This window comes from Watersipora subatra, chromosome 1, assembly GCF_963576615.1.
Source record: "Watersipora subatra chromosome 1, tzWatSuba1.1, whole genome shotgun sequence".
In the NCBI taxonomy this organism is placed as follows: Eukaryota; Metazoa; Bryozoa; class Gymnolaemata; order Cheilostomatida; family Watersiporidae; genus Watersipora; species Watersipora subatra.
In genome coordinates this window covers 67,468,772-67,493,476 of record NC_088708.1, presented here as the reverse complement: position 1 = coordinate 67,493,476, position 24,705 = coordinate 67,468,772, and the positions used below count along the sequence as shown (strand labels likewise).

The following is a 24,705-nucleotide window of genomic DNA, read 5'->3' as shown; positions in this document are numbered from 1 at the left end:
GAAAGAGATCTACGCTAGTCTAGAAATATGGTAGTCATTATATAATGATTAACACCAAAGAAATCTCAGCACTCCGTACTTCATAAAAGGGCATCTAATGAGAGAATTGTAATGAAAGCAGCAACAATCAACCGGAGATATCAGTGATAGGAGTACGCTTCTTAGAATGCGTAAAATTCGTGATAGAAAAGAAAGAGTGGACGGAGTTTATAACAAAACCATATCATCCATTTCAATGTTAACCTTGAGGTAGAGAGTGTCATCCCTCGTATAATCCAGTGTATCTATTATGCCAAGGTCACAAAACTTTTGAGCTCCGAAGCTTGCGTTTCTCTCTCCACTCGGTCGCCCGAGGAATGCCTTATTCTCTTTACACGTATTAGGTTTTACGGAGTAGGTGACGTTACGGCGCGCCTCGGGGTCCTGGCACTGGTCTAGTAGGGTGAAGGTTACTCGATGGCAAAATGGCCAGAGCAGAAGCGCATCATGCTCTCCCTTGCAGATGCAAACAAACACAGAGAAGCTCTTTCCTCTCGCTACAACAGAATATGCAATGCTTGTACTGTTTATTGAATTACATAAGAAGCCACCATTTTATTTTTGGAAACTCGAAAAAGAGTGTTCGGGTACAACTGTACCTGCTACTACAAGCAATATCTTTAATTAGATCAATAACACTAGCAATTTATTTCTTCACAGATTTCTTTATTTCTATTTCGAGAAACACCCCAACAGTCAGACGTTATTGTTACCAGGAGAAGACAACTTTAAGATGCTTTTTTAGTAAAAACCTGAGTTTTGGTAAGTAAACTGATTTCATTTATTTGAATAATCCGGAAAATGGTTTAGCTGCTGACAAATTTATGACAATGCGCTTTGTAACAAATATCATGGATTATAGATTATCTCTAACAACAATTATAGATATCTATTTAGTTAAAGATAGTCACCTTTTCCATCTCCAAAAAGACAACAAGACATGGCGAGCTTGTATCCATGGCGACCTGTGAGGAATGGAGGTGAGAATATGGTCGGCTTCTTGCCAGCCTTGGCTTCCTCAAGCTTAGCAGAATAGTTGTCGATCTTCCATATCAACTGAGAGCCATACAGTTTCTCCAGAGACTCCACCTTGCGATCAACTTTGTCTACATTACAAAGGACAAAATCATAAAATGCGAATTAGACTTTGCGCTCTCCCAAGGTGTATGCATCTACCATTTACAGTTGATTTGAAGGTGATGAAAAGTTTATAATAACCAGTAATGACAAAAAAGCTAGTTGACGTTAACAGCGATATCATACTTAATGAATAAACGTTAAATCGACTTCCTGAAAGCTAGTTTTTATTAAGCAATTATGTATTTGGTTGATTTTCACATCGGATTAAAGGCGGGGGTTTTGAGCGATGAAGACCAACGGAAAAAATGCTATCAGTTACAAAACGTTTTAAACAGTGTTACCTCAATACTACAGTCGTTACAAATAATTTTATACATTTAATCTTGCATTTTGCGGCGAAACCTCACACAAGAACTAGAGTAAATATGTCAAACCCAGGTTTTTGAAATTTACTGGAGTGAAGAAAATGGAAACAAAACAAATAGTAGGTATAAGTGTTATTTACAACATTAATGAGAAAGGAGCAGTCAATGTTTAAATAATGTAATGCAAAATAATTCTCAATGCTGCTATGCAATTAGCAGGAAGTAAACATCCTCAATCAGACCAATCACAACTCAGCTTTTAACAAACTCATTTCCTTTAATAAGATGTTATCCTGTTACCCGTTAGCTTTTTGTACAAACAAATACATGAATAGCAGAGTTAATAGAGCTGACAGGACCAGAGAGGAATGCTTCACTAAAGCACTCCAAAGAGCTAGCTAGCCATCTGTATGTCTATAAAACTGAGTACTACGGCTACAGAACCTTCATACCGAAGTATAACACTGATGCATACACACCGCTGAATAGCTTGGCACTCTACCATAAGATCTACAAGCTCAAGTACACGACATCACGCTATACAGCTCAGTTCTTTCCTCTAACCCAACACTATGTAGCCGTGCTTATTGCTAAGTAACGCTGTCCACCACCAAAGAAGCGAGTAAATTCCTACCCAGTTTTTCGTTCTGCACATCCATGATCTCCGAGTGCATTTCGAGAGTCTTCTTGTGAGCGAGAATGGTCTGACCTACGAGCGTCAGATGCTTGACCGGCTCATCTCTGATGTGCTTGTTCATCTCTTTACGTGCGCATCTGAACTCACATCCCGCCTCTGAGAAGGGGCACGGGATGCCTTGCTTCGTGCAGGCACTTTCCATGTGTGCGTCAAGCTGAAAAGACACCCATTGATAAAGCATGAAATTTATGGATTGATATAGGGTTATGGATTGATTCTGAGTAGGGGGGAAAGGGAAGTTGTTACATTTTTATTTGCTTTTTTTAAAAATCTGTTTTAGTTGTAGGCCTATGGCTATGTTATTATGATTTGAATATATCCCAGCCTTATTTTTACTGGTGCCCTAGCCTGTAAGCCATAAGTTTATCCATATCAAAGTTAATCATAAGCCAACCAAATAACTAAATGTTTCAGAAGGCATGAATATTTTTTTATCAATTGTTCAGTTTTATTGATTAAGAATGAAATATTAATTATTTCATAAAACCAAAAATTGTCTAGATAAAATGTATGATAGTACAGCCGAAGTCACTCGTTAAGGACCCTGTATCTTCTGTGTATGACGCCTAAGAAAAAAAACGTGTGACATTGATAACTGCAAAATATATTTTTTATAACTGTCCCTGTCCAAGATTGTTGCACCACCTTTATTTAACGGAATCTCAAAAAAATTAGGACAACAGAAAAAGTTGGGAAAAAACTGGATTCGAAGAGCTAACAAAATGTTATTCACTCCTGTGCTTAGTTTATGAGTTGTCTTTCCATGATGAGGGGTGATGATCTGACCAGCAACTGTCTTGTAATCATGAACCCACATCGAATGTCAAGATACAATTGTATGAAAGGTCAGAGGGCAATAGTTGGCCCATAAAGCTCCCAGTATAGTCTCTAACTTTCTTTGTTCAATTATTCATCAACTGTTAGTACTTTCCGCCCACTTTCCTACTCGCCTATCCTTTTGATGACTCACTAGCCATCCTATGGCAAGTCATCCAACCACCCTTGGCATACCTAGGTCATTTATATAAACGCTTCTTGTTATCATGCTGTTTTTTAAACTATAGCAGGGTAGAACTTTGTAATATTTTCAGTTGCAAGGCAGCTGGTAGCTAGCTATCCAGATGCAGTCAAAATTTCACGACGCTGTAATTGAGCACCAAAATTATTTAACTCATTTTTGTATTTGATTTAATCAGAAAATTTTTACAGCGAGGATGCGAATCAATGCTTTGTGAGGTATGTACGGATTTGACTGACTTCGACACAATCGGCAGGAAATTAGAAAACCTGTGAGGACAGAAAATGTAGGAGAAAGAATACGCTCAGTGAAGGCGGAATGTGCGTTAGCACTCGCTCACTGCAGGCCACAGTACACTAATTACAGTCAATAAAGTGCTGATCAAAGGAGCTGATAGTGACAGCAATTTACTGCTGGTAACCAGGATGCATCAGCTGATCCCTTAGAGTTATTAGAATGCAATCATAGCAAGGTATGAATAATTATGGAAACACAGGAACAATATATATTTACCATTCAAAGCATGAGACAGACATTTTTAAAATTGTGAATTATGTTAAAAATAAATTTAGATCTAGGCTACATCCCTTGGTTTATCCTTTATATAATAATACATTCAAAGAGTTTATGTAAGTGCACATAGATTATATATATATTATTATATTAGATATATATTAGAGAAAATGAGCTTGTCTATACTTCTGGCACAACTAAAACAAAATTGTGTATGCGCTATTTTTATATTATTCATACAAGCTCAATAAAAGCAGTATTAAAATCAACCAATTATTTTTTATATTAGAAATTATACAATAAGTTCATTAAGCCCTTCGAAATGGAAAAAAAAATCTGTAAAAGTTAGTTTGATGTCTATAATGGTGCTTGAAATATTGCAATAACTGGTCTTGGTGATGTGCAGTAATACATGATAGATGGTCAATTTGAAGGTAATGAGAAGTTTATAATAACCCCTAATGACAAAAACTAGCCAGTCGAAGTTAACAGCGATATCATACTATATATACTAAATATAACGAGTAAATGTTAAATCGACTTCTTGAGCGTAAGAATTTTTATCAAGTAGTTATTAATTGGTTGATGTTTAGATTCGATTACGGCTGGAGGTCTAAGCGATGCATACAAAGAAAAATAAAGTTTAATAACTATGCACCCATGATATTATCGGTCATAGGGTTTGTTTTTTAAATGATTACTAGGCTACCAAGTTTGATACAAGCTTTGAATAAAAGAAAACATTGCAATAATAATATTGTTCCATAAGAGTGGAGAGTTTTTTAATGAACTGAGTAGATGGTCAGCTATGTAACTAACTATAAGGACAATAGATCACTTCTGTCGTTGACTTTCACTGCTGTCCATACGCAATCATTCGCAAGTGTATGACGTGTAGCATATTAGACTAGTTTGAGATTATTCCACTAAAATGTTAGAATAAAATTCCTTGTCGTGTAAAAGTTTTGATAAAGTTTGTTCCACCTGAACGCAATAGCATTAAAAATGCCATAAAAGGGAATGCTGAGAAATGTTCAAGAAGACTAATGAGATGAGTTGATAGTAATATGAACTATAGACATTAGCAGGTATCGTGTTGTAAGATAGTCAAATCGATCAATTCTGCTTTTCAATATCAAAAGCCTTCAATGTTGGTTTTTTCTTCCAGTTTAACAGCCTTGAGGAGGTGAATGACCGAGGAATGGTACGGCACTTGTAAAGGTTTATGACAAGCTATGATGAAAAGAGATGACGACAGCACTACGTAATATCCTTCCGGAAAGCATTCCAAGCCGGAAACTATTTCCGTGCTTTGTTTACCGACTTTGTACCGTATGCGTGTCGGCAGCTATGCAAACAATGTTCGCTCTTTTGATATACCTACACAGGATGTTGCTATAAAGATAATGTGCAGAACTAACTGTGTGTCTAACATAATGCTTCTAAGTTAGGACTGTATCACTTCGGGTCACAAACAATGTTCCATAATGCAGATGTCGCGAATTTGGAATTGTTTGCACATTGAATTATCGTGCAATAAGTGTTCCAATGGACATTTGCATGTTGCGGATTAACGTGGGCACTTTGTTAAAAAAATGAATTCTACGCTAAAGGTCATAACGGCGCACACCTCTTTTGTCAAATTGAAATATGAACGAGTGAAATGTGAAAAATGTTTAAAAATGGAATAGCCGGAGCGGCATTTTCTTGCGCAACATTCACAAGTGCTGTTTCCCTCTTTCGTAAACATGAAGCATTCGATAAAAATTTGCGAGTAACAAAATTCGCTTGACTTGAGAGATTTTTTACCATCTTGCGTGTGATGCAAACTTGTGGATTAATTGCGCCATGGAAACATAGTGATATTAACATGTTAATATACTAACGTGACAACTTCTATCTCTGAGAAGAGTGTGTTATCAGGGTGATAGCTCAAGGTGTTGTAACGATAAACATTTATAACTACTGGAGGGGCAGTTGCCATTTTAACAGACGAGACGACAGAGTTCTATATGTTGCCCTCTTCATTACACCCTTGTCAGTAAAACAAATTAAACCTGCGTGTCAGAGTTAACACTTAGAAGCCTGGGCCTGAGAGTATTTGGAGAAATGTTTTTCCCCTTCATCCTACACCCGAGTAAACTAGCATTCGTAGTTTCACTTGATTTTTTTGTACTTTCCGTTTACGTAAGACTATAAAAATTTGGTCACTCTGCGCAGAATGTTTTAAATATAATTCTCAAGTTACAACTTGATGAGACCAATAGTTCTTGAGATATCGCCAACATACCAAGGGCACTTTTACCTGACCGCAAAAATGAAAAATACTGCTGTCAATCAATAGTTTTTAATGACATACTGGTTGAAATGAAATAATAAAAGATTAAAAAGAGACAAGGGTAGCTCCCTCCCCTCAGTAACAAGAGCTTTACACTAAAGCTATATGTTCTTCTATACATAATAAATATACACACTCTATCAGACTCTATCAGGCTCTGTGTACAGCAACCCTTATGTTTCTTCAGTTACCTATAAAACATCCTTTCTTTGAAAGAGTGTAAAAAAAACCACTTGCTATATTTAATTTCTGTTTTTTAATTAGGTCTACAAGCTTGGAGCTTCGATGTGATATCCAGTTAAAAATGAATTTTGCAATTCAAAGTGCTTTCACAATCGATGAACAGTTGTTGATACAGTCTAGGATCGTAGGAGGTTAGCCTGTGTATACAAGATTAGGCTTCAAGGGATGACTTGGATATTCTATGATAAAAGACAACTCTACAGATTTCGATCCGGCCACTTCTATCCAATTGCTAGTCCCCCTCCTACTCACCTTGTGATCACTAGCTATTGTTTAAACTAACTGTATACGTTGATGCCACGCTAACTGACCTCTTCTCTTGGAATCTCCTTCTTCTTACAGCCATTCGGACACGGGATGGGGAACCTCTTACAAACGTTGAGATGAGAGAACTCCTCATCGACGGCGATAGTCTTCTTGCAAAACTCGCAGGTCATATCTCGCTTCGGGCAGTCATCTCTAAGATGCTTGTCAACAAACCGTTTCTCAAACTCAGCACCACAGCTCCTTGGGCATGGCACACTCAGGTACTTGCAGTCATCAAAATGAACCTGCCGACAGCATAGCTCTAGATTAGACATATCATTGGAATACATGCCACATATTCTGTCAATGTCCATGCTAGTAAGGGCCTACACAGTATGTTAAAAATTTTACTATTATATATTTTAATTACATAGGAAATTAAACAAGGAAGATTTGAGGCTATTTAAATATAATTTACTTTTATATAATCTAATCTGTTTCCTGAATGAGCAAAGTGATAACAGCCTGATTTTTTCTAATAGTCAGTATACGCAAGTCTCTCTACAACGAACTACTGTAAAACCTTTAACTGAACGCCACCTCTATTTGATCTACATCTCTAAAATAGAGTGCCATGGCATTCAATTAGAGGTTTTACGGTATGTTGAAACAAACTGACTTGAACTGCCTTTATTGAAGCACTTTAGGCTACTTCTACGCTAAATGATGCGTAAAACAAATGCCCACATCATGTCCGTATATTTACGGCTTATCACAATGGAATTCTTTGTGTAAGCAAGAAATGTTTCACATGCTTATTTATAGCGTTTAAACTTTTTGAAAGAAACCATAAGCCTTTTTAAAAATTTATGTTGGCATTCTGAACTTCTCGTAGTCTAGCAAGATGAGCGAGCAGAGGGATTAGGACACAGCTATTACGCTCAGAGCTTTATGACTAGCTTAGATCGAAGAACAGGTTTTTGGAAACTAATAGTCAGAACAAGTCATCTTGTTAAACTTTATATCATCAAAAGATAAAATCAAAATCCTTGATGAATCTCATTTGAATGCTATATACATATATGTATACACATATATTATGCTATATATTATGCTATATACATATATTAATACATTGTACACATTATATTCATTATGTGTACATTATATATGTATATATACATGTATATTATACATGTATGTAATAATGTATATCTACTGCCATTTTGTGCTTAGCAAGCATAGTCCCAGACAAACATACATAAAAATCCTTGAGCTTTCCCTTCCATTTGCATCCAACTGAGTGGTTTGTACACTTCACTGCAAGTCCTTCAATCTCTTTTGTAAAGGTCTTGTCAACTGTCACCTGTATTGCAACGTGACAAGTATAAACAAGTGATTTACTTTGCCAATTGGCATAAGAATGACAGTCACAAGCATAATAGAAAAAGAGTTGCAGTTATTTGAGATATAAATAGCCTTTCTCCAATGATATTACCATAAGTAAGTGAGAGGCCATTTGCAAATTTACAAACAGTCGAAAAGGAAGTCGATATATATAATAACACTCGAGATGCGTCAGACAATAGGTGTGATCAATAAATATAGATTTGTGGCTAAAAGCAATATCTTGAACTATTGGCTCGGATGACTGGCCTTCCCAAATTCAATAACCACTTATTATCCACCGAGTCAGATGCTGCCAGCAAATGTTCATTAGTGCTGCTTTATGTAAAACAAATATCATCCATTATTCAATGAAGCGTAGCTGATGAGCCAAGGGTTAAACGTAGCTGATGAGCCAAGGGTTAAACGTCGCATTCTTAAAAAGCATTTCATAAAAAACTTCAACCATCAATTTAGACATGACCAATTTAATTTTTCACTAAAATATTTTTTATTTTGATTGACTTAATGAACTTTTTGTGCTTCATTTATAAAAAATCGCTCTAAAAATTAGCCTCGTCATGTATAAAATGGTAAGAGTCAACTCTAATTGAGAACATGACGTGACCTTTTAGCGCTGGTCTCTTTAGTTCAGTTGATACGATAGCCTGAGAGTGACACAAAGTACTTGCATAACCTACTGTACGATGCTTGAGTGTAGCGGTGTTTAGCAAGGTCAATATACCCAAACAGTTGGTAACCACACAGACCCAGCACGTGTACAACTGGCCATATCGCAATATCTGTGTTAATTATAGATCAGCCAGTCATGTCAAACGTTCAAGGTCATTCTTATTCTACCAGGTACACTTATTCCAATTTCAAGGGGCTATTTTAAACAAACTGTAAATTTTACTTTTCATTCAGTTTTTTATAAGACGTTCAAATTTAACATAGTATTCAATTTTAACATATTAAAAACAGTTTTTGAATCAAAAGTAAAATTGAAGGGTTGGATTTAGGGTTGGTACACCTGGAGAATCTATTTTTGCCAGTTGCTAAAAGAATTATTGTAGTGGTAGGTTTATTACTTCTGGTAACAAAAAGTTCATTTCTCAGAATTAGCCAATCAAACGCATGATTTAAAAGAGTCCAGGACAAATACAAACACGCTGGAACTGGTAATTACGGGTACGCTATTAAAAGCTTGTACTAAAAATGCTGATACCTGCAAATCCAAGTTCTGAGTAGCCACTCTTAAAAATTTATCATTGATTTATTTGAACTATAGCCTATAGGGAATATAAAGCTCTACTCTCAAATCGGTAAAACCTATAGAGTAACATATACCAAATAACAAGAAATAACATGTAAAATATTCAGAGAATACTTACCAACTAATAAACGTCACATTAACACCATCTACATCATACGTCTATAATAGTATGCTACAGTTATAATATATTAGCTCACTGTCAATACACCATCTACATCATACGTCTATAATAGTATGCTACAGTTATAATATATTAGCTCACTGTCAATTTCTATGTTCCACATAAAAACATCTAATAAGCTATTGCATTGCTAGTTATGTTTTGCATTCTGTCTCTTCAACCATCAGAGTCCAATCTTGGTGTTAAAATCAGGTTGCAGGAATATTCTGAGGAATAAATTTTACACAACTAAATGTTTGTAAAGGCTGCGAAAGGTTGTATCTTCTCTCTCATTTTGCTGCCTTGGCAGCACGGAGTCAAAGTATTTGTTTGCTATTTTTCTTTCTTTTAAAAATTCAATTCAAGTTCAAAATAAAGTTTTTAAACCCATTTATAATAAGAAATTTGAAAATTCCACTTGATTCTATAATTATTTTAAATAGCTATGGGTTCTTTATATACCAGCCGTTTGAAAGAGTTAGAAATTAATCAAGGGCAATGAAATTTTTTCAATATAAATATATAAGATTTAAAAAGGCCAGGTTTATATTGTAAATGTTCTATATACCTATGCTTGACCCTATGAACTTGAAATATCAAAAACTGCTCTTTGCCGATAAAAATAATAATTTTAAAAAATGCATTATTTCCAAATAATGTCACAAGATGCAATTTTTATAGAAACCAGGTAGTTCGATAGAACACTCAAAAAAACTTGATGTAAAATCAGAAAACAAGTCAACCTGAATGATACAATTCAAGTTTTAATGATAATTTGACATTACATTCACAGCCTGTATTTAATTGCACTTGATTTTACAAAATGCAGAGCAACTTAGCTCAGAAAATGTATGATTCACATTCTCTGCCACTTGATTTCGTTACATACTTTTGCTCGAGGCTGGCGCGGTGGGACTCCATTTCCATCTGGTATCTAGTGCAATTGGCAGATTTTTTATAAACAAGTTCTAAAAATTTATTCTCAGCTTAAATTTAACTTGCAAGAAAGAACAACAGAAAAAACATATTTTCACTCCTTAGCTGCCGAGACAGCAAAATGAGATTGTTGAAGCGACCCCTCTTGGCTCTTGCAAACGCGCTTAGTTGAAATGTTTGTCTAGTCACATGCTGTTGCTATAAGAAATGGCTATACTCAAGCCAGTTCGCTACAACTTATCAACGATTATTTTGACATTGCCTCCAACCTTGTCATTACCAGTGAAAACTAAGACGGGTCCGCTAAAAGGCCTCCTCCCTGCTGAACTTTAGCCTTAGCAGAACTGTGTTGTCAGTATATTTGATATTTATGATTTACTCACCTTTTCTCTGTCCACTTTGCTTTGGTCTATCGGACATCTCGGTGCAATTCTACAAGTTCATGAAATCAAAATAAACAAAAAAGTTGAGATAGTAATAAAACAGCTTACGAGTCAATACAGCATATGAAAACTAGCAATTTTTATAAGTATAATATTTAAAAAGGTGATGGAAATGATATTTTAGCTTTAGGCAATACCATAATACACTACTGCATTTAATAAAGTAGGATGCGTTAGGTAACACCCCCTGACTATCAGAGCCGCCTTGCCAAACTGTGTCTACCTGAATTTGTCTTTGTGTGAACTTTGGCTACCTATTTTCATAAGGTTTTAGATGATAAAAGCCAGCCACTTTTTACTAAGATACATCTCAACAGTGGCACTAGTCTCAGAACATCTTCCCAGTGAAACATTTTATTCTGCCCAGAGAAAGCCTGGACTACCATAAGGCACATGTTTTTTCCGACATTTCATGAGATCTTTTAATACTAGCAACCGAAACACGTCTTGTTTATTTAGGCCTATTCCATATTATCAACCATGACACACGAATGGACAAAAAATATACACGTATAATATATATGTTTTAAATAAACAGTCATTGTAAACAAAATACTCTGTACAGGCAATGATACTTTAAGATGCTATTCCATGAACTTAGTACAAATTGAGATATAACATGAAGTAAGAAATGTATCCTAAAATATGCTGTCTTTAATTACATAACTAGTTACATAATTAGTTAATATTAGTCGCTACTACGGTAAGTTTTTAGAGTCGGAGGGGGGGCGCAATAACCTAAGGTCATAACTTGCCTGAGAAGCTCTGGTAGACACGAGGAACAGCAGCGGTGCCCGCAATCCTCAAACTGCACTGGATACCTAAGAACTCTGACGCACACAGGGCACTCATACTTCTTTTCCAGAGGGTCAATAAAGATGATCTCCACATCTGCGGCCCTGCCATTCAAAGATGAGCCATTACTTCTACCACTCATGTAAGACACGCCAGAGTCGGGCCGCCCACCCCCGAGCGATGGAGATATTCTTTCAGGCATGGTTTACCCCGAGTCAGCAGAAGCGGTAAACGCGACAGCAGTTATAAAGATGCACGAGAAGCGTGACAGCCTACCACTGAAGTCTCTTGCTATACTGATATGCATTCCTCACCCGCCATCCAATGTGTCAACAAGAATGGTTCGTAAAAATCAATGTTTCTTTTTGTCAAGGGTTTATTCAGCATTCTGAATATTGGTGGACACGCGATGCAAAATATTGATCTGTCCTGGAAACGTCATAAACAATAGCATTCTCCTTAGCAACTCATCAATCAATGTGCAGATTTGACTGATTGCAAAACGTAGCTTTGCAGAGCTGAGTGCTATATCACCAATAGTCGGCATTCATGATGCGTCAGCAAAACTAGACATTTTATTTTGGCCTTCTAATAACCTAAAAGCAGCGAATTGATATATTCTCACTACTTACCATTATTTGAATAAAATAATAGCAAATATGCAATAATTTATTTCTAAATTAGTTTTACAGAAAAAGCTTTGCTGTGGTTTAATTGTAAATAAAATTAGTGCAATCAACATATTGTTTAAATACCGTTAAACAAAGTATAGATTTTCTATCGATAGTAGTGTCCTTTGATTCAGAATCAACATAGAAATGTACTGCAGTTGTTTCAGTTTGCCCAAAAAATGCGGTATCTATGGAAACATTGCCAAAATAATTTACCATTTCTTTGCAATTATCATATTCTTGTTCGTCACTATGTTTTTTATAAAAGAGTGCATATTATTTTTTATGGTTATATGGTCATAATTGTCAATAACTGTTTTAAAACAATTATAAGCTTACTAGAAAGCTTCATATTTTGGAGGTGAGTCATAACGCACATAAATCTTTCAGCCATCTTGACTTGTGGTCGCCATGTGCCGCGCCTACTCAAGCTTCCATGTTATGACAACTCCAACCTAGTTGGTTAAACTGAAGCCTTAGCTAAATGAGCAGCAGAGATAGCAATAAGTCAAACACTGATGATTAAGACTCTAATTACTTATTACTTTTCATAAAGCTATCCTCATCTGCACTACATGCAACACAACAACTAAACTGCAGACATAGTAGCTTATAACTGACACTACAATCTCTAATCATCTATTATCATCACCAATTATCTCTAATTGCTCACATTAATATAATGATCTATTATCTCATGCACACTTCTATTGTCAAATCATAGGATATAACAGCAGATCCTTTTGGATACCAGCTAGCGTACACCAGGAGTTTTTACTGGAGACCGCACAGCATATCCTAAAACATATATTTGAACGCCATGGCGCTCTATTTTTAAACTTTTCTCTTAGAGTGGCGCTTTATTAGAGGTGACGTTCAAATACAGGGTGGTGTAGTGTTTTTCAAACACCTTGTCGGAAAAATGAAAAGATAAATGTAATCCTTTCACGGACGAATCAAATGTCGCCTATATTTTACACTCTCCTTTGGGCGGAGCCACATTAACCCTTTTGGATGCCAAAAATTTTTTCTGACTTACCTCCAACTTGTCATAGATCTTTAAATAAATATGCACAGAGAAGCTGATACATGTCTTTATTGCTTGCCATTAACCTACGATGATATTATAACGATGATGTTGTAATTTGTTGTGGTTTTCAAGAATGTGAGGAAATACTATTAGAGACCATCTAGCATACACTGAAGCTACTATTGCATACTGCATAGCATCCACTAGGTGTCTCTGTTGGATACCTGCGCAATAGGAGTGCAACATGACTTTGTTGTCTTAGAAAGCCTTCAATGGATGCCAGTTACAATCACAATTAGGTTGTCTAATAGATAAGTTATTAGAGGCTCAATAAGAATCGTGCATTTTAGGAGTTATAGTATCACAAAACTAAACAACCAAAACTTTCCAGTCACATGACCTTATAAACAACTGACTAGTCCTGTCATACTATAACTGCAGCATAAAATTACATTAACCAGAAAACACATACCTATAACTGCAGGAATATTTACTGTGCAGTATATGGGTATAGCAGGTGTTCATGAGGACAGAGCCAGGCAAACTTTGGTCGCCTACTTGTTGATGGGCTTAATTTAGTGGTTGATTTGGGTTAAATGTATAAACATTTAAGCTTAACTATAGCGCTACCACAGAAGAAATACTCCTCGACTATCGTGTGGTGTTTGTCATGAAAGGCAGTTGCTACAACTAATACATAGGTTGCTAATTTTTCTAAGGTTGCTTTCGAAACGGGACAAGCGTAAAAACCGAACCATTTGAACTCCTGATGCAGCTATAATACTGTTATTATAACTAATGGTAGAAACTTGTAACTAAAAAAATATTTTTCGTACAGCTAAAAATTTACAGCAGTTTGCAATAATCTATATTTGTAAATCCTACTTTGTCATTGTTTGGCAGTTAGTTCATGTAAACATGAATTTCTACATTTTTTTGGTGATTGTATCCAGACTTCACGCTCATAAGCTTCAGGCCTTCCTACAGGCCGCTATAATATTTAGTTTCAAATCTCCGTCTGGTGCCTGGAAAGCAGCTTCTTAAAGACCCAGCCGCAGGCTATCTCATTGAACATGAAAGAATCCCGGGCATCGCCAGACTGACTGCTCGCATAGATATGAAATAAAGTTGGGAGACTAAAATGAAAATTGCTGCTATTAGCGGTGAATACGAAATTGAGATGTAAAATATTGGCTTGAAACCGCTAGCTACGCAAGCTTTTAAATTTTAACATAATCATACATTATGCATAAGCTAGGATGAAGGTGAGTTTCCAATTGCATAGAGACGGTTACATCAATCAGTCTATATCAACAACAAAGACATGTTTGCTTTTCTGATGGGTTATGTAAATAAATACAACACATGCTCTGCTCATGATAAAGACGCTGACATACTTGGCTCATTTCTTTATTGAATTTGCTAGACCAACTACAATTGGGTCAAAAACACATTAAACTAATCATAGACATAGCTAGGCTACTCCAAAACTTTTTACCGGATGAACTAAAAATGATTAATCTAATCTGGTGCATAAAGACTGATGCATATAGCCAATGTATAATAAATACATAAAAATTGGGTGTTCATTTATGACAAAATAGGAGAAGCACTTAGAATGTGATCTTCTTGCAATGAGTGATCTCTTGAAGTGGGCACTACAGTTAGAGGTGGAACGAGACACGAGACGTCTCGAGTATCGACCTGTCTCGTCTCGTATCGGTCTCGTCTCGACTTAACTATTGCCAAACTCGAGACAGGAAATAGAACTAAAGCGCCTGCGCACGGTTGTTATAACATGGCTTCTTGCGGTAGCAACAACTCCATATATTGTAATGGATTGCGGGCAACTGCCTTTAAAGTTATACCCGGTTCGTTACTACCTGTTGCTATTGATTATGTTGGCCACTGAGTCTAATCATGTAGTCCGGACAACGGCCCTGTTATTTTTTAGTTCGGTTCTGTGTCCTTAAAACAGATACCGGGTCGTATCCAATTACTCTTCGGATAATCCAATTTAATAAATTAGACTTTTGCGGGTAAAATATCTGTATTTTATCGTATCGTGTCTAAACACCAACTGCCCTTCATAAAATTCGGGCCTCTTTTACGTATATACTACCAATCGCGGGTAAAACTTGCCCGGACACAGAGAAACGAACGAAAGGCCGTGTCGACCATAGTCCGTGTTCGGTTAACAATGACGTTTCGTTAGCTCAATATAAGAATATACATGTGCATGTATACAGTAATTAATATAATTTCATGAGTACAATTTAAATATAATTCACATACTACAGCTAATACACAAACAAAACTTAACATTAATGAAACGATAAGAATGAAAGTGTTATCGTGTGTTCTTTTAGTTGCGGTATTTCTTTGTAGAGCGACGGCTATCGGTTTCATTACACATTACATTAAAAAGTGAGAACTATTCAATAGATGGTAAAAATATACATGTACAAAGCAATATGTTTATAATAATTATGATCAATCAAGCTCAAAATTCTTAGAATATATAACTTCGGTATTTTAGAGCTGTTTGTGTCACTTTTGTTTACAAAAACTACATGCATATCACTATTAAAATGTTGTATTTAAATCGTTTACACCAGGTGAAAATTCAATTTAAAAAGAGTTTTATTAATTTTATATATACCAAGTAGCTAGTACTTGTGTAGTGAAATCATCACCAAATGCTCATTATTTTACTGTCTCGTGTCTCGAATTTTTACAAGACAGTGTCTCGAGTCTCGTCTCGAGCTTAAAAAACCTGTCTCGTTCCACCTCTAACTACAGTACATGAGAACAAATCTAATAAAATGTTTCTTTGCTACAAATGTTTCTATATGTATTTAATGATTAACACAATTTTAAATAATTTTCATGGCTTAATACCAAAAGCTTGTACAGTTATAATTTTTAAAATTACTCATAATATTAATTTCAGATGCATTATTTTAATTCTAAGAAAACACCAAATATTGCGTGTCATGGTGAAATCAGGCATAAAGTGCAGAATCTGAAGAGTTGAGAATAAATTCCAATGAATATAAAAAAATCCTTATGCTATTTACGGATTTATTTTGACATTGCATGCTGACCTATTACAAAAACTCATAAAAATCCCCTCTTGTATGTGGTTGTGTTAGAATATCTGAATAATTTATACCACTCATAGCTATGGCGTCACTTCTCTCTTATGGTTCAGTTAAAGAGCCATGGTGTTGCAACTTCCCTATGATTCATTAAGGAACAAGGGAGTAACAACTCCCTATCGATATTGTGAAGGAGCCATGTGGGACAACTCTTAAATGGTATCGTTAGGAGACATGTGACACCTCTCCTATGGTTCTGTATAAACTGTATATAAGCAATTCATTGAGCATAACAAAGCTCATCCTTACTGAAGATGTAGAGTATATATACAGGAGTCATCTGCATGCAGAACTGCCAGCTTTATTATGACTATATTCAATTCAAGACAATGCAACAATTTTAATGTTACATGTACATTGACCATAATGTATGCATTGCTTCCATTATATTGCTTTTATTGCAATATAATGGAAGCAATGCAATGGATGTATTCTCCGAGAGCATGTTCCGACTAAAGCATTAATTAATATATTGATACTAGCTGAATGCCCGACGTTGCCCGAGTAATAAAAAAGTCTTTGCACAGATAATTGATTTGTATTTAACATATAACATTTGCCATTCTAACTTTCAAACTACATATCATGAGAAAAGTGTTTTGTGTAGTTGAAATAATTTAAGATAAAATAAAAACAACTGTGAAGGTTTTTCAAAGTTTGTCAAACGACTGTAACTTTCAAACTTCATATCATGAAACAAGATGAAGTTTGATGTTAGATGTTTTGTGCAAGTCAAATAAATTAAGAAACCAAATAAAACAACGATAAAAGTGTTTAAATATAAATATGAAATAATTAGCAAGTAGTAGCTAAAGTGTCTAAGTCTGTTTTGTACGATTACAATAAAAAATGATTCAGTAATGATAAAATCAATATAAACTGAAAAAATAAAATAAAAATCCTGAATATGTTGAAGTATTAATAACAATTCTTGCATTGAAGTGTGTGTATAAAAAAGTCTACTGTTCCAGCAGAAGCTATCCATCAAAACTTCGAATACGACAATACTGGTACCTCTCGATACTGGTACAAATGGAAAAATGAGATATCGTACTGTCTTTGTCTGACCGAACGAAGAGAGGATGTCGAGGCTCTTCCCACAGAGATAATATAATTGTCTGCGTAAAAGGAATTAGCCTTGACGCCAGATATAGTGATCGAACCTTACGAAAAATATTTCTTAACAAGGGCATCATATCGCATGGGCGCAATGCTAAAATACATGTAGTTATCGTGTGCATTCGATATACGGAATATGATAACATCATTGATCGATATGCCTATGTAGCTCAGTGGTAGACCGCTTGAATCGAATACTTTTTTTGAGTTCAAATCCATTTATATGCGGAATTTTAATTCCAAGATTTTAATAGCTATAGCTGGACACGCATACACACACACGCGGGCAACTTTGAAAAATATATACCGGTATATAGATTTAGAGAATTCTGGGAAAGTAAGAGCACAAATTTTTTTTCTAGTACAATGGATGTCCTTTGTGCCATTAAATATTGGTAGGTGTAATAAGTATGACCACAATTATTCCATAGTATGACAATGGTTAGTGCACCTGTCTGCAAAACTGATGCTTTTATGTTCAATTCCAGTGCGAAGCAGTTTTACTGTTCCTAACGCTAGCAAATGCTGTAGCCATGCATATTTTATCACTACAAATGGACATATGACAGACCAACAAACCAATGCTTAGATTTATACATATAGATTCAGACTTTCACTCTCACTATATTCAGCGTACATATACATGGTGACTGTTGAAAGGGAAGTCAACAAGTTCTAACCTTAACTTGAGGCTCATTTTGGTTACACTAATAATAAAGCCTGTTGGAGCGTGCTAAGACTTAGTGCCAGTATAAACGCATGTAATACAGCAGCCTATTACCAGAAGGAATACTTTTCATAATGAAGCTGGAGTGCGACATGCCCAACAGAAGAATTTTTTTAAATGCTCAGTTTCAAAATATACAGTTATCTACTATATCATAAAATTCTGATCTTGCCCGTCTTGAAATCATCGCATTGAAGAACAAATCTAGGTGGTAATTAAGGTGTTTTGTAAAAGATTACAATGTGCGAGTCTGGAACTCATGTTATTCAGGCTAGCATACCGACACTCTTCCAACTAGGCTAATAGGTCATTGCCCTGAAAGAGTGTGACAGGAATTTTTTTTCCGTGCGAGGAGAGAGTTATGAGAGGAGGCTCAATGCAAGCAATATGGGGCTTAAATGGAAATCTTATTGTGAACTCTTGTTTTGCATATACTGTTAATGTGCCACCATCTATCCGATTAGAAATGGATTAAGGACAGTTGCCCTTTATGAACGCGTTTACGGTTTAAATTAAAATCAAATTCTGTTGAAAACAAAAAAGATTCCGAGCATCGCCGGGTTCAATGCCAGAATATGTTATTAGTGGTTACGATAGTTTAGTTGCAAATGAAATGAAAAAGTAAAAATAGAACAATAGATTTATCTATATTATATATAAATCTCAGTTTATGTGTGTGTTTTGTTCAGCTATAGCTATTAAAGCTTCCACATGAAATATTCATTACATGCTGAATTTGATCTCAGAACCTCCCGTTTGCCAGGCAAATATCTTACCAATTAAGCTACGCGAAATGCATTTAATTCTGAGGCGATATGAGCCGTTATGTCGGTTAAAATAGGCATAGAATTCTGCGTTAGGCAATACAACATGACTAAAGCTTGCTCTCATGGCTCATATTGGTAAGTTTAGCGATACGGATACTAGCGTGCCAGACTAATGGCAAGCAGCTACTTTACCTGCAACTGCTTATAAGCTGTCTTTTAATACCCGTGCAATGCTAGGCATTCGGCTAGTATAAGTACAATATAGACAGGAAGGCACGGAGTTCTCACACTCATTTGAGGTTCTTAGCAAGAAAATTTAGATTAGAATGTAGGATCGCGACTTGCTTATAAAATCTAAGGAATTGCGAGCAACGCTGAACTTACTGCTAATTCTTTATAATTCTAATAAGCAGCAACTCATACCTTTCTTTGACCCTGTCAACCAGACTAATTGGTTATTAAATATATACATAAAATTTATCGAAAGAGAACTTAATAAAGAACTTTGCATAAATATATAGAATTTATGCAAAGAGAACTTGGTATATAGTTACCAGTCGTCGTCCTCCTCAGATCCAGTTCTGAAGATAAGCTTATCTCCACCAGCATGCACAGCAATACGAATTGTTTCCCAAGTCATTTTACTGAGTTGTATGAAAAGGAAACATGTTTCTATGAACCAACTTTCAACTCATGAATAATATCTCAGCTGCTCATTGTCATAGACAGCTTGTGCCCTAGCAACCGTTAGACATAATAAACATCACGATAGCCTCCCAATCTATAGCTACATTGTATATAGATTTAAAGAGGGGAGTCCGGTCACCATTGCTAGAAACCGGATTGCAGTCTTTTATACCATAAACTACCGATCTGTAAAGAGGCGCCAAAGTCTTAAACAGTTTACGTTAAAGTAATTGACAGAAGCTCACAGAAAAAAAATACGAAACAGGTTTATATATATTCTGATGATCACTGCTGGCATATTCTATTCTGGTTTGATTGGCCCCAATGTGTTTGGTAATGCTTTTAAAATTAAAAAGGTTAGAATGAGAAAGGTCACCGAATGATTTCAAAGTTTGATCTGATCCAGTAGATCAGCATGAGTCAAAAGATCTTCCCGATTTGTTACATTCATTGCTATCATGATTTATTATCATAAATGGATATAATTTTACTATGATTATATTGTATTTAGCATATCTCTAGGCAATGATAATTGCTCCAACCAATGCAGACCGGAGATAGGAATGTGATTACCCAGCTTGTGTAACTGGGACATTCCATTGTATATTATTTATAATATCCGGTATATTAATGATTAGTACCGGTTGAAGGTCTCTAGTGGTACCATTGTAAAAACCTATAAATATTTATCTATTATATAATTTAATTAAATCTACATGTATGTAATAGTTGTCATCTGTAGCCTGCTATCTCATCATTCCTCAGCCTTATGGCAGTAATTACTATCTATGATAAAACATTCTGCTGCCTTCTCTCTCTAGAAGATTACATGACGCCATGCTACCTTTTATTGACTGAGCACTCATTTGCATTTTTATTATACAACTAATTTATTGTAAATTTGCTATTCAATTTTTAATAAACACCCTGAACACCTAGCGTGTAGAGTATATAACTTGGCTTGAACAGGTCACAAACATTGCATGATGCACAAACTTCGGTAATCTTAAAATTTTTATTTTTCGTATTAATGCGCCAGAATTTATTTGATTAGAAACTCCAGAATGCACTCTCACATGCACTACGGACTATTGCCCTCAATGAATGACGTTATGAATTGTTGCTGTGAAACAACTTCAGTTGAATACGAAAGAAACCCCAAGCCTTTTCCTGCTTAATGCTAGTCAAACTATAAACCGTAACCTCAACCATCCCGACAGCCAATCAGCACCAAAGAATTGACAGCAAAACATCGAAACTATAAACACGTGATGTCTAACATGAAACTGGTTGAAATTTATCCTGCGACCATAACAGGAAGTAGCTAATTCTCTAAGTGCTGTAACTGCGCAATAACCATTGTAAAACAACTGATTCTGGTCAAAGTGATTATTATGAAACTATTGGTCTGCGGTAACCAGGAGTAACATTTCAGTTATTTTGTTAAGTGACTTTCTACTAAGCAGTTGCGTTGGTATGGAAAAAGTTTTGTCCGTAAATACAACATATAAAAAAGGCAGTTGAGCTGATTTGACAGAAGTGTATTAGGGGTGTGCATGTAAAAATTACAATACAATATTACAAATATACAATATTACTAGTAAATAACATGGGCTAACGCGGTGTAAAGATTCTGATGCATCTACTAAGCCATCGCACACCCAGAATTTGTGATTATTAAAAAGAAACAATGATGTCATCATTGAAAGTAAAACCCAATCAGGATTTGCCTGTCTCCGCACGCTTGTCATTACCCATGACAGCGTGTCACCAAGTCATCCAAGTTAGCAGAATTAACTGTGTTACAAGCGTCTCATGCATGCTACCCTTGGGAATCACGAGAATCAATAACGGCAATCGTGCACGCGTGATACTTGTGCCTTACACCTCGACCCATAATGTGTCAGCCAACGCTGTGCAATTAACTCGAGTTGTCCTTAACAACGACAATAATTGAGAAAGCAAACAGCAAAACAGCGCGATTTGTTGCCTCTGGAGAAAAGATCTTGTGACTGGTGAGGATAGCGGTGGGAGAGGTGAATCATGAAAGTATCACGTCATGATCTACCTCTGAGTCATGCTAAAAGCCAGATTCGAGTGTTATTGTGAGCTCTGTGGGTGTAAAGTGTTTCCATACGCGAGTAATATTTAAATATAAAAATATATGTAATTTTTAACAACTTGAATTGGCATACTTCACAGAGCTGACAATACGATTCAACTAGACGATTTTATTCAGATGTTTTTAGATAATAACTGTGTAAACAATATTTCACAATGAACAACAAGGCTTTTTTAAGAGTACAAATCTGGAGTAATATCAGAATAATACAAAAGTCAAAATCTATGATCAATGTGCAACTTTTTATTGACATTGGTGACCATCATCAAAATGATGTTTTTGTTCCATGCCAAAAAAATGAGCAAACAGAAACCAGGAACTAGTAAGCGAATTGAACACATGTGTTTTGAAAGTTGGCAATCTGTTAGTATTGTGGCGAAGTCAGGGTAGTGAATTGAAGGTTGTAGTAACAGAAAGTTCATAAACTTAATCTACGATGGATAAGAACAAATATTCTGAGCATAGTTTATGCAGGATTTTGAAAATTGTAACACAATCACTCAGAGAATGTCTTGGTTAGAGATCAAGGTGTAGTTATACTCGGAGGTGAGAAAAAGATCTCTGCTTCATCAACAACGTTACTCGCCTTCAACACAGTTTGCCTTTAATTGATGCATTTACTAGCAATTCCAGCAATATTGAAATTTCATGCGAATTCTACCAGCTTCTACAATCTTACAGTTTACAATCACAGCAAAAGATGGTTTGTCAGCTATTTTTATTCTAGATTCTAGACTCATCCATCTGTCTATGTAGTGGTTTTACAGCAGTTCGTGGTGTTCCCCTGTACCAAACACGCTGCAATCTTCTTTAAATTTAACACCGCAATGGCATAACCGCATACAAATAGGCCCACAAAAACAGCAACAGATGCTGAAATTAACAAAAGCTTCACACCTTTTTATAGTTAAATGTATTAAAAGTTACACACTTATCTTGAGGAGTGCAAACATGCTTTTACTGAGATGACCGCATTTCTAGGTCACTGCAGCTTTTGTACTTCCTGGAAAACCAAAAAACTAGCCAATTAGAATGGTATGTAATGCAGCATGACTGCTTTATGCCTGAAAAATTTCCAATTTGGGTAGGACTGATGGAGTAATTCCGAATTTCAGTTGTACAACCGTTGAACCTTTACCTGTGATGGGAAAGGGTACATCACATATCACTGTATTTCATAAAGAAAATGAGAAACCTTTGCGTGGCAACTCCAGTAACGCCAATGGCTTTCACAGACACTTGCAATGTAGCTTTAGATCCTATGGTTGTGCTTGCCACCATGGCTATTGCAGTCTATTTATATTCTCCTCCCGTATACTTGGTTATGTCAGAATGTTAGATCTGTTAAAAACATGCAACTCAAAACAAAATCCAATATCCACATGTAAAAGAGTAATTTACACAAAAGTACAATATCTACAAAAAATTTTTGTTATTGGGCTTGAAAAGTGGCATATTTTGTCGAATGTATATTTAAATTTGCTGTTACCTATGGGAAAAACAAAACCTATCTTGTTAGCAATCACACCAAAATGAGGCTACAATATTATGTTGCAAAACTTTGCTGACAAACCTGATGAAAGAAATATAGTATTATCAACAGAGTACTATCTCTACACAAGCGAGTACCCTTCGCCTTGTTTGTTTACACCAATCTTCCGCTACTCATCGACTATGTACCTATTATACTGACTGACTCAGAACTAGTCAGTGACTATGTACCTATTATACTGACTCACTCAGAACTAGTCAGAGACTATGGTATGTACTTATTTATTTTGAAATTTACAGTTGCTGTTAAAACCCAGAAATTCTCTAGACACCAGATTTTACAATCTTTGCATACTGGAAGTTATTCCACTGCCATATTGTTCTGACGATGTCTTTGGGTAGACCATCAATAACAAACTTAACGGTCACTAAATATGAAAACTGTTAACATGTACCAGCACTACTCTGCTAATATTTGTGTTCTGACAGCAGTAGAATGTCAGCAGTAAGTGTCCTAAAGCTAGATGCGCAGATAGCAACAACTCTAGGAATTTTATAATATCAAACCGGAATGGCTTTTAAAAAAGAACTGTGTAAATGGATATAGCAGCTGGCAATTGAATAGTATATTGATAAGATTTGTCAACCCATGCTTATCAATTTTCTGATAAGGATTTGAATTTTGTTGCAATTGGCTCTTTCTCATCCACAGCATTGATAAAAATTTTATTTTTACTCGTGTCAGCTTTAATGCACAAGTTAGCTATACAGACATACAACGAGGCTTTCTATGGCAGATGTCTAGTTTAGTGTATGCGCAGATAAACATTGCAGCCAAGTGCACATTGGAGTCAGGCTGAACACTTGACCTTGAAAGATCACCGTATCAATAAAGCCAACATTAATCCGTAACACTATCAAAAGTAAGTTGTTGCCTCTTCATGCATATGAGTAAAAAAGCCAGATTTTGTACACCACATAGCTGTGAAAATAAGCACTAGCTTTATATAACAATATAAGAAACTGCCATCAACTAATTCAAAACGTTCTTAAAAACAGTCGTTGAATTTAATTGAGTCCTACTACAATAATACATCACCAATACGGTTAAAACCACGTACTGTATCATACTTTTGTCACCACAATGAAATAACTGAGAGTCAACAACAAACGTACCTCATAACACCCATAAGTTGAATCATCTCCCCACATCCTTGGTTACGGACATCCTCTTGGGAGCTTCAGCAGACTCAATTTTATAGGATACCAGCTGAGTGATGCTAAACATTGTGTATCAACTATTGGATTGCTAAATCAAATGCTCTGAATAATTCATCAACTGAAATTTAATATGAATGGCTATAAAAGATGTCATACAAATTTAATATGGCGAGC

The 24,705-nt window shown here is 35.7% G+C and overlaps 1 protein-coding gene across 2 annotated transcripts; it reads right to left on the bottom strand.

Moving 5' to 3' along the window:
- Nucleotides 1-96: 96 nt before the first annotated feature.
- LOC137385635 (TNF receptor-associated factor 4-like) lies at nucleotides 97-24,571 on the bottom strand. Of its 2 annotated transcripts, XM_068072140.1 has the most exons (8): nucleotides 24,487-24,571; nucleotides 11,496-11,639; nucleotides 10,681-10,729; nucleotides 7,801-7,905; nucleotides 6,605-6,844; nucleotides 2,119-2,335; nucleotides 951-1,145; nucleotides 97-536 (listed from the first exon to the last, which is right to left on the bottom strand). In XM_068072140.1, the coding sequence occupies exons 1-8, from the start codon at nucleotides 24,510-24,512 to the stop codon at nucleotides 208-210; spliced, it is 1,305 nt and encodes a 434-aa protein (XP_067928241.1). In that variant the 5' UTR covers nucleotides 24,513-24,571; the 3' UTR covers nucleotides 97-207. The 2 variants fall into 2 exon arrangements, with proteins under 2 accessions (XP_067928241.1, XP_067928240.1); XM_068072139.1 differs by lacking the exon at nucleotides 24,487-24,571 and having other exon boundaries at nucleotides 11,496-11,832.
- Nucleotides 24,572-24,705: the final 134 nt, after the last annotated feature.

What these genes read in the sequence shown, in the direction of transcription:
- LOC137385635 (XM_068072139.1), bottom strand. Translation starts at nt 11,737, where the DNA reads ATGCCTGAAAGAATATCTCCATCGCTCGGGGGTGGGCGGCCCGACTCT. An exon ending in GAAAGCTCAAGGATTTTTAT is followed by an intron (nt 6,845 to 7,800) that starts GTATGTTTGTCT and finishes TGCTGTCGGCAG; the next exon opens with GTTCATTTTGATGACTGCAA. An exon ending in TCTTTTTGGAGATGGAAAAG is followed by an intron (nt 537 to 950) that starts GTGACTATCTTT and finishes ATTCTGTTGTAG; the next exon opens with CGAGAGGAAAGAGCTTCTCT.